General features: G+C 46.1%; 1 protein-coding gene across 1 annotated transcript in view; it reads left to right on the top strand.

The window, feature by feature from the left end:
• Positions 1–6,602: 6,602 nt before the first annotated feature.
• The window catches only part of LOC128342119 (uncharacterized), a 36,082-nt gene continuing 31,448 nt past the window's right edge, over positions 6,603–11,236 (top strand). Inside the window, exon 1 of the mRNA XM_053289013.1 lies at positions 6,603–6,714. Within this exon, the coding sequence (XP_053144988.1) occupies positions 6,695–6,714 (20 nt within the window). The 5' untranslated portion in view covers positions 6,603–6,694. The remainder of the gene's footprint in view (positions 6,715–11,236) is intronic.

The following is an 11,236-nucleotide window of genomic DNA, read 5'->3' as shown; positions in this document are numbered from 1 at the left end:
TAAAAGCCCCCAGGGTCTTTGGGAATGTCTGAGCGCCGTATGGCAAGCAAAGCTTGCAGCAGGGTGGCAGGCAGAGGTGGGAGGGGTCCCCAGACTGGTTCAGGAGGCCAGGGTGGGGGCAGAAAAGATGCCATTCTGGGGTCCCACAGGTCCCCATTGGCAAATTCTTTGGCCCAGGTAAGGCAGTGGTGCAAAGGCTCTCCTTTCTGGAGGGGCCTGCTGCTGCCGAGCCAGGTCCTGGACCATCCAGTGGTGGGTCCCTTGGGTGGAGCACCGCTGGGGCTGGTGCCCGGTACAGAGCCTGGCAGTGCGGGGGGCTCTCCTGCCAGGGAAGCTTCTTCTGCGGTGGGGGTGGAGAATAGGGGCTTCACGGCTGGCAGTGCAGCCAGATTTTCCCTCTCTCTTTAGGCCCTTCCAATGCTTCTCTCACCACTCAGTGGGAGCCCCTCTGATGATGCCCAGGTCGTGGCAGAGTCCAGTGCTCAGTCCTCCCAGTCTGGCTCTGAGGGGGAAGTGTCTGCTGCTAAGCTGGATGGGGTGGCCCCTCCTCCAGTGAAGCCAGGCTCTTCTTCTTCTGCACAGGGTGGAAGGGGGGGGTGATGGCAGTGGGCGAGCACCAACAGACCCCCTAGGTCCACCATCACTCAAGACACCCAAGATGGCACCCAGGGCATTGGAGGCCACCCAGAGCAGGCATATTTGGCAGCATTTTGAGATCTCTCAAAATGCTCCAACCACTGCTCACTGTGTCCACTGCAGGGCACAGGTCAGTCGGGGCAAGGATCCTAACCATCTGGGGATTACCTCCATGTGGTGACACATGCAACATTATCACCCGGATCTCCTTGACACTGCTGGCAGCACTAGTGCATCTTGTGTGCCTGCCACTAGCGCTGACAAAGGCAGTGTGCCAGCTTCCATGAAGTAGGGCATACTGCCAGTCAAGCAGTGGATGCAGTCATCGGGCAAGAAGCACCCTGGTCACATGGACCCACATCTCCTCACTCACCTGATAGGGGAGATGATGGCCACTGACAACCAGCCTTTTCAGGTGGTCGAGAACTCCAGCTTCCGCCAGATACTCAAGCTGCTAGCATCTGACTACACCATCCCCTCAAGGACCATGTTCAGCCGGAATGTGGTCCTCTCCCTGTACAAGCAGTGCAGGGAGCTCGTGTCAGCCATGCTGCATGCATGGCCATGCTGGCACTAGTGTGCATTTCACCACTGATCTGTGGAACAGTGTGAGTGGGATGCACGCTGCTTTCCTGGTCCTGACCACCCACTGGTGGAGGCTGGAGAGAGAGGACACCTCCAGTGCTGCCTTTCGGCACAAGTGGGCTATCTTGCTGCCTTTCAGCACAGGTGGGCTGTCTTGCACGTGGAAACACTGGATGTCAAGCACACCAAGGAGGAGGTGGCAGCCGTACTCAACCACCAAATTTAGGAGTGGATAGGCGGGTTGCCACACCTCTCCCAGGGCTTCATTGTGACAGACAATGGCTCCAACATAACAGCAGCGGTAGAGTCAGTGTTGCAGTGTGTGAACATCTGCTGCAAAGGTGACACCTGACTGTCAGGGATGCCCTTGGCCTCAAGGAGGTGAAGGTGCTCAAAGAACATGGCTGCCCCATGGTAGGTGCTGTTGCTGCCAGGCACCTGCTTCATGAGCAGCAGTGTGTCCATGGGCTTCCACAACATCTCATCCCCACTGATGTAGATACCCAGTGGAACTCCACCTTCCTCCTGTTCCAGTACCTGCTGGAGCAGGAGGTGGCCCTCAACGACCTGGTGAGGAACAAGTCCTTGGGTGCATGCAACCAATGTGGACTGGAAGCTCACATCCGAGATGGTGTCAGCACCCGAGCCCTCCCTGTTTGCCACAAAGAGCTTGTGTGGCAACACCACTCCTCTGAGCCAGGCCCTGCCCGCAGCTATCCTCCTGGAGAAGCTGATGAGTGAACTCTGGACTTCACTAATCACACCAGAGGGGCATGCTCTGGCTGGAAGGCTGAGGGCTGGGGTTGTCGACAAGCTGGTCGATGAGTTGGATGACAGGGAGGAGTATGTCCTAGCTTGTCTCTGTGACCCGACCATCAAGGGCAATATCGTTTGCATGGATGACTTGCCCAGGTGGAGGGACTTCCTGATCAATAGAGTTAGGGAAGAGGAGGTCACTAGGACCAGCAGAGACCAGGAGCCTGGTGATGGTGTGCCCTGAGCATGTGTGACCCACAACCAGCAGCAGGGCAGGCAACCCTTCAGCTTCAACCCCTTCTTCATTTATTTATTTATTTATTTATTAAGACAGTCAAAGAACAAAGCTTGATTACAACTCTTGAAACATAGAATAAGGTAAGACCTTTAAAGTGGTTCAGCAATCAGGAACAGGAAAATGTTAGAAACATGGCAAAAAGTACTAAAAGAGAGGAGGAAAAGACAAAATTACTTCCACCTACTGGTTTTAATGCAAACATAATTACAATAGGTATACAAGATAGATTACAAATCAAAACCAGATCTTGGGAACAAATGATGGCCTTGTTGAGTGTTAAAGTTTAGAAAAGGTTCCCAAACAAGTATGAATGACTCTGATGAGGCACTGTTCATATAAGCAGTAATCTTGGAGATAGAAGCATAATCCCATAATTTTAAAAACCAATCTTCTAAAGATGGAATCACCAAAGAGCACCAGTTAGTAGCATATAAAATCCTAGCTGCTGTAATCATGTATAAAGATAACTCAGTAAACTTAATGGGAATATAAGGTTGCATAATATTTAAAAGAAAGAGTTCTGGCAAAAAAAAAAGGAATTTGTTTTCCAAAATTTGCTCCATTTTAGAGTGAATTTGCTTCCAAAATGATTGGGCTTTGCTACATATGATAAAATGTCCCCACTTGTTGGTTACATTTCCAGCATTACTTTGGGAAGCTATTATCAATCTTATTAATAATCAATAGACAATAGTCTTATGTATTCAAATACATTTCTAGGCAATTTGCCAGAGTTCTTTTTGTATTGGCCAGTTTTATCAAGAGTTGGAAAAAGAACTGCATTCCAGTCACCTAAAATAAAAATTTCTCCCTCAGCTACATCCAACAGTGAATGGAAAAATGTTGGTAAAATTGAACTTTATTATCATTTGGAGCATAAACTGAAGCAAGTGTAATTTTAGTTTGTTGAGAAGTTCAAAACCAAAGTATGATATACTGTCCTGAATCATCATGTAATTGATGTTCTAAAGTCCAATTCAGATTCTTGATATAAATAGCAACTCCGTTCTTTTTTGCACCTGAAGCAACATAACTTTGACCCAAGGCTTTACAAGCCAATAAATTAACATTGTTAGGTTTAATGTGTGTTTCTTGAAGACAAATAATGTCAGCTTTTTCTTTCTTCAATTTCAAATTTTTCTTCTTCTGCTTATATGGACTGTTCAGACCATTAATGTTAACTGAGACTATTTTTTTAAATAGTCTGCCATCTTAAAATTTCCTTAGACATCATCTTTTAATCTCTGAACTAAAAAGCAGAGGCCTGATCTCATTTCTGTTCCTCTGATAAATTATCCTCTGCCGTTTGATTCAGGACAATCAATGTGTTGGTGGTACATAATGATTCCAAAAAATGTGCTGCCTTAGAGGGAGTGAATATCTGTGATTTCCCCCAATCCAAGAAAACTTCCAGACAAAAAGGGATATGCCATCTGTATCTGATCTTCCTTTCCTGGAGCACAGTAGTGAGGAATTTTAATTCTCGCAGTTTCCTTAAACTATCAGCCAGAATGTCAGGAAGAATTTCTAATCGTGTGTTGTTATGTTCAAGAGAGGAGTTCCTCTGCACCTGGAGAATCTCTTATTTAATGCTTTTCCTGTGAAATTTTACCAAAATATCTCTAGGTACTTTTCTCTCCCAGGCAAATCTAGAATTCAGTCTGTAGACTTCCTGAATATCCAAATGGTCCTCTGCACCTCATCCAAGAAATTCCAAAAGTAAGGTTTCAACCGCAACCTGAAAGCCTTCCTTCCCAAATTGTTTTGTTAATCCTTGAATCTTAAGATTACAGGCAAGTTCTTTGGATCCCACAATTTCAATTCGGTTTTCTAAACATCTAAAATCAGCTTCTCATAGTGATTTCTCAGCTGTCAGCTCCTGTTGAATCTGGGATACCTGAGAGGCCAGTTGGTCATGTTGTGCTAGTTTTAAAGAAACCACATCGATCTTGATGTGACATTGGGCCAGAAGCTATCAAATCTAACATTGAAACTGGTCAATTTAGAATAAAAGCTTTTCATTTGACCCTCAATTCAAGTCAAAACATTATGTAATTCTGTAAGAAAAACCTCCTGAAGTTTAGAAAGAGAGGATGGATCTTCTCGGGGCAAGGGGCGTGTTGGTTCATCAAGGTCAGCATCAGATAAGGATTCCTTTCCATCTTTTCCTGGCTTTTCTTTCCTCTTGCTAATTTTTCTTATAGATTTTGCGCTGAAGTATTTATCCATAAAACGAGAGAAAAATAGAGAGTAAAAACAGAGGGGTAGGGAATCTCGGGGGATATATGAAAAATGACTTCCCTAAATAAAGCCAAACTCCACAGTTATTAAAACTATCGAGAATCCAGAAGTTAAACAAAGCAAAGTTAAACAAAGCAAAGTTAAACAATGTATATGGGTATACTAGATTAATCTCCCTATTCCTAAATGAGTTATATACACAGTTCTTATAATACAGGGAATACAATACGAAATTCAACCCCCTATAACATAAGTATAAATCAATAGGTCAATATAAGTAAACTCTGAAAACCAATTATAAAAAACCAAATATGTCACTGCTAAATGCCAATTCAGATAATGAAAGACCAAATATATCAATAAAAATAAAATAAAGTCAAGCAAAAACAAAAAAATGTGGCTAATTATAATACAAAGCTAAGTATTAGCAATATATACCCAAAGTATTACTATATATCCCAACTAATAATCAACTAAATGAGAAAGGTGGATTGTTAGAACCAATAAAACACTTAAAAATATATCTCTCCAGAATATAAGATCAGCAAAGTCAATAGACAATGCAGTAAGAAATTAATCCATTATTGACTAGCAGCCTACGTCTGACCAACCAATCTGCTGTAATACATGTGTATGAACATAGATCTAAATGAAAAAGTAAGCAAAACTAAACAAAGTTAGAAAATGTTCATCCAATGTTAATTCAAAGTAAATGTAAGCATGACAAACTTCTGTGAATCTTCTCATGAATTAATGGGCTCTGGCTCCATCTTGTGGTAGTCAGTGAGGAAGGCAACAAAAGAAAGGCAGCCTGGAGGAGAGGGAATAGTTTATTACGATGTAGAACCAGTGAGATTTCTGCATTATACACGAATAGGACCAGTAAATCCAGTCAAAGATCCAAAGTTAAAAGGTGGTTCTTATTATCACAGAAAGGAGTCGTGTGTGGCAAGTCAAAATGTATAAGCCATCCAAATGAAAGTTCAATTTCTAAATCCAAACCACCAATGCAAAGTAAAGCCAAGAGGAGGAGGAAGACCTGCACAGAGGCATAACGATAGGGGGGCAGGGGGGGCACGTGCCCCCGCCGCCATCCTTGCGGGTCACGCAGGGGGCGCCGCCATGACCCCCACCAATCCAAATTTTTTTTTAATTTTTTTTTTTAAAAATTCTCCGGCTCAGCATCAGTCCAGGGAGCGCGTCGGCGCCCCCTCCCCCACGAGCGGTCCCTTCCGCGCTGCGCCCGTGCCCCCCCATTGCTTTGCTGGCCTTGGACACGAACTTTCGCGCCACCACACTGCCCCGCCCCGCCCCGCACTCCAGCCTGCCTGGCTTTCCTTATGCCAAGGACGGCTGTTTTCATTAAGGAATCGGAAGGCATCTGGGTGGAAGTGGAGGGGCTGCGAGGTGGAGGGGGGAGGGGAAAGCAAGGGGGCGGCGAAGCATTTGCCATGAAAGGAACATTGAGAAGTGGTCTGTGCTCGAAAGGTGTGCGCTCCGTGCAGCCTGCGAGAACTCAGAGGTCCCATTCTGGCTGCTAGAAATGCACAGGGCTGGTCTCGTGGCATTCCTCCTATTTCTCTGCCTCCCTCCTTCTGTGCCTGCCTGCCTGTGAGTATGTTCAAAAGGTTTGGAGCGTGCTCAGTATCGTCAGAGGAAGCTCCTTTCTGTTTTCTGCCCACAAATCCTATAGGCAGGGGCGTAACTTAGGCAATAAAAACCCTAGAGCAGAGCTTTGTGCCCTATAAAAACCCTAGAGCAGAGCTTTGTGCCCTATATTGGGCTACGACTTAATTTACAGAGATGTGGAGGAGGGGGTGAGATCCATGTAAGGGTGCCCACTAATGACATCTTCCCACAGGCATCGTCATGGGGAAAGGCACTGGAACGGTTGCAACGTACAGTAACCGCAATGTTGCAATTGCAATCGGGCTTGTTGCTGAGACAGAGTCTTTCTGGGAAATGTAGTTCTTCTCTTTTCCCTACGCAACACTCGCCCTCCTCCGATTGGTTCTTGTCTTGATGCTGCTTTTAGGAGGCACGCGTTTCTGAGGGTTGCTCCTCCTTCGCTCCTCTTCCTGGTGTAGTTTTGGGAGTGGTGGTTTGCTTTCTTTTCAGTCTTGTTCAAGTATGCTAATCCGGATTTGCCTCAAACTCCTCTGGTAGGACTTCCTTTCTATGAATGTGGCGAGTATAAGGTAAAATATGCACAATGTTCAGTAATTAAATCTTATATATTCTCTGTATCATTAACTAGCAGGTTTTATTCTATGTCCTTTTAATCTAAAGTAATTGCTGCTGAATTCAGTGAGTTGAGTTAGCTGCCTTGGATACAATTTCATTGTGGGAAGGTTGGACATAATGAGGTTGAGCCTTACTTCCAAGTAAGTATGCCAAGGATTTGGCTGTAGGAATTATTTTCTCTTTGTCTTGGTTTGATCTTCCTTGCCCTAGAACTGACTGAGAGCAGAGTGTTTCCAAGGCTGTGCAGAGTACTGTTTTTTCATCATTGAGGCAAATGCCCTCATAGCTGACAAGACTGAGGGTTAGGTAGCAAGACTTGGTTCACATAATTGTCTTTGCTACTAAACTGTCTACATGAGATTATGTCCAAGCTCATGAGTAGCTGCAATTGGTTGAAGAGCACTAAATCTCTTGACATTTTCTGCAGTTGCAGTAGTAATCCTGTACTGCTGCAATTGTTGAAATTCTTGCAGAATATATTGGTGTACGTGGGGTTTGTAGGATATGTACTTGCTGTGGTTGTGTATACTGGGCAGTTCAGTAGAGAAAATCTCTTAAAAGGCAATTATAAAGAGTGCAGATTCCATACAAATGTAAGTTTTTCATCATAAGCTTGATCCCGCACACTAGTTCTCAAACTTCCTGCCTTCAGGCATCTCTCTCCAGATTGAGTGACCTACAGGAGGACCCAGAGCGTGGTGGAAGTTTCTGGGCCACATGCTCAGTTCACATAGGGCAGTGGTCATACCTTTTCACCTGCCCTGCCTGAACTGCAGCCCAGAAAGCACTTTCCAGCTGCATTTGTATGTTGTAAGGAAATGGATGCGATTTCTCTTCCCCAATGTATGTCCCTGTAAGTGATTGTGTTTGAGTGTGTGAAATATGTGCAAATGACATAGTTTAAAAACAGCAACAATGAATCTTTGCGTAGGACTATTCACAAGGGAGTTTATAAGCAGATTATTTCATTTAGATAGATAATTTGGCTCAGCAAGAAGAAGCCCCAATTTATTTGATGCTTGTTGATTACATTATCTATTATATTTGTTCTTCTTCCAAGTTCAGGGCAACCTGCATAATCTTCCTGCTTTGTTCTCACAACAACCCTGTCTTGTCAAAACCAACTTGATAGCACAACAAGCCACACCAGGGCTACCAACTTTCCAATAAGCCTCTGTAGCGCTACAGAGGCTTATTGGAAAGTTGGTAGCCCTGGTGTGGGTTGTTGTGCTGTCAAGTTGGTTTTTACTCCTGGCACCCACAGAACCCTGTGGTTTTCTTTGGTAGGAGCGGTTTACCATTGCCTCCTTCCACGTAGTATGAAATGTTGCCTTTCAGCATCTTCATATATCACTGCTGCCCAATATAGGTGTTTCCATTCGAACCCGCAACCTTTTGCTCCCTAGGTAAGTTACTTCCCTGCTGTGCCATTAGGTGTGGCTTGTATTCCTTGTAAATCTAGGAGTAGGCAGTTGTGGGGTGTGTGTGTGTGTGTGTGTGTGTGTGTGTGTGTGTGTAGGATCTTGATTATGGAAGTTGGCTGAGTGTCAGGATGGGACAGGTGTCTTGTGTATGTGCTGCAGTAGTATTTAGGAACATAGGAAGCTGCCATATACTGAGTCAGACCATTGGTCTATCTAGCTCAATATTGCCTACCCAGTCTGGCAGCGGCTTCTCCAAGGTTGCAGGCAGGAGTCTCTTGCAGCCCTATCTTGGAGATGCTGCCATGGAGGGAACTTGGGACCTAGATGCTCTTCCCAGAGTGGCTCCATCTCCTGAGGGGAATATCTTCCAGTGCTCACACTTCTAGTCTCCCATTCAAATGCAAACCAGGGTGCACCCTGCTTAGCTAAGGGGGGCGCAATTTCAGTGCTTGCCCCGGGCGCCGTTTTCCCTAGTTACGCCTCTGGACTTGCAGCAAGTCAATTAATCCTTCCACGCCAGGTTGTAACAGAGAAAATAGTCCCCAGAATATTTTTTTTAAAAAGAGGGAGTGAAGGTCAAACAAAGCAAATCCTTATTAGCAAGCCCCTCCCAAAAGAGAATGTTTCATGTAAAACCAGATATTTGTAATCCAGTAAGCACAAGAGGAGGATTCTCGATTTCTCTCTTTGCCAGAACAAAAACTTGAGCCTCCGGTACCCCAACGTTAAACGCAGAAGCAGGAAAATAAAAACTGAACAATGGAGTCATAAATCCTGTGTAGCCCTTGATACAGCCAAGGTAATAAAAAGTCTTATCCAAGCCAATTAGGTGCAATATATCAATCCAGCCAGTGGATAAACACAAACAAAAGAGTTTTAATGAGCAGTCTTGAACTCTGACGAAACAGGAGAAAGAGAAGTAGGGGAGGGGGAACTTGCTTAGGTCGAATATTAGGAGAGGCAAAAGTCATGAAAAAGATAATTCAGAATTCAAGAGAAGGCAGATTTATGTAAACTAAAGAAGAGTGGAGAGTGGGCAGGCTGACCTTAAATAGGCTTTGCATTTCATCTTCTCAAGCAGAGTCTTGGACAGTTGATAACGCCAAGGAAATATTCTGGGTGAGATCGCCCAGAGCCACTTGACCACCCACCACCCCTGCATGGGAGATCAAATGATTCTAGGCTACCCTCAGAGTCCATAAATCAGCTCCTTATTTCTGTTCCAATCTTTACCAGCCTGGTTAGTGGAGATCTTGAGAGATGAAAGAGCAGCTTGATTTTATGCTGCCAGTCAGGATGCCATCTGCCCCCCCCCCTTCTTCCCAGTCTGGCGGCGCGGCATGCCAGGCAGTAGTGCCAATGCAACAGGTAGTTCCTCCCGCTAAATCAGCCCAGTGGTTTTAAGCGGGTGTGCTTTGGCACCTTGCCTGGTTTGCAGAAGGCTCAGCCTACCAGTGCTGTGCAATGTGTTGCCCAGTACTTGGAGGAGCCTGTGGAGGAAGACCCCGAGATGGACTGCGCGCAGTTCTGGGCTACCCACTGCCAAATCTGGCTGAACCTGGCGGTGGTTGCTGCACACCTCCTCTCCTGCCCGCCAACCAGCATCCAGAATGAGCGGGTGTTTTCATGTGTTGGCAATGTGGTAACACCTGCTCGGTCCCGGTTGGACCTTGGCTTGGTCGAGCAGTTGGTTTTCCTCAAGGTTAACCTCCCCCTGCTGGGCTACCCCAAGCTGTAGGTTGAGTTGGGCAAGTAATTGGCCCACGGTTGACCCATGGTGCTGGTCACCACCCAGCAGCAGCTTCTGCTCATCCCTACACTACCCCCTTCCTCCTTCAGCTGTGCCATGTCACAGCATGCCCACTAGTGCTGTGACTTGGCAACTGGATACACACACACCACTGGCGTAACCTGATGCTGAACTAGCCCCTTGTTCCACCTGACCACAGCACTTGAAGGGCCATGGGCACACACAGAGACACTAGGCGGTTTGTTCCAGTATGGCACTGTGTAGATGATGTGCAAATATGTTGATGTATGTTGTGTTGCTTGTTGTTGTACAGAGTTGACTTGTGGGGAGAGGGCAGCGGGACTGCCAAAATGTATACTTGTAAATATTTCAGTGTGTGTAAATATGTGCTTGTGTAGATAGAAGTGGTGTGTGTGTGTGTGTGTGTGTGTGTGTGTTGTCAGTAGTAGAGGTTTTTTCTTTCCTTTCTGTAGATAGTGTTTTTGGTCTGGTTTGTGTCAATAGAGAGGGAAAGGGAGAGTCCATCTACCTCCCACCTAGTGCTGTCTGGAGTGAGAGACCAGGTGGGTGCTGGGGTTCCTTCTGCTGTTGCCTGCCTGCTTTTGCTTCCCCTGTGGGACTGCAGCCTCAGGTTAACATCTGTGGCAGGTGTGGGCAGGATTGGGACCAGCCCCTGACTCAGCTGTTCTTCGGGTCAACCGCTCAGTTTTGGGCTTTATAGGAAGGCTCCTTGTGGCAGTGGGCCCACCACCGAAGGGGCAACACCAAAGGGGATCGCCCCTTTGGGGGAGCCACTTCAGGGGAGAATGAGGGCAAGGGCTAGAAGGCTTCTGTCTAATTAGTTTCAAGCTGTTTTAGACTTGAGTTGAAGTTGCTATAATGTGTTTGGGTTTGTCTGGAGATTGGGGGACAGGGGGTGCCTTCGTTGACTATGGGCCAGCTATCCCGCTGGTGGTGGAGAATAGAAGAAGTAATGTTGGCAGGTCAGCGGGCCGTTCCAGGGGAAGGGTAGTCAGAAATTTAATAGCTGTCTCCCCTTCCGCCTGTCCTGCCAGCTCTTTGATCTCGGGGAGCACTGCCAACAACCCACATAACTTTTCCCTGATCCTCTATAATGCAAGGTTGGTCCAAAATAAATATGAACTCATCCATGATTTGAACTAGGTTTGTATTACCAAGACTTGGTTGGGGGAGGCTAGTGGTCCAGTCAGGTCCCAGCTTCTTCCTCCAGGATATTCTGTAGAGGAGCAGGTGAGGGGACGTGGTCGGGGAGGTGTGGTGGCTGTGGTCTATAAGGAAAAC

Source organism: Hemicordylus capensis, chromosome 2, assembly GCF_027244095.1.
Source record: "Hemicordylus capensis ecotype Gifberg chromosome 2, rHemCap1.1.pri, whole genome shotgun sequence".
Taxonomy (NCBI): domain Eukaryota; kingdom Metazoa; phylum Chordata; class Lepidosauria; order Squamata; family Cordylidae; genus Hemicordylus; species Hemicordylus capensis.
The sequence above is the reverse complement of the archived record's forward strand: the minus strand, read 5'-3'. Positions and strand labels throughout refer to the sequence as shown.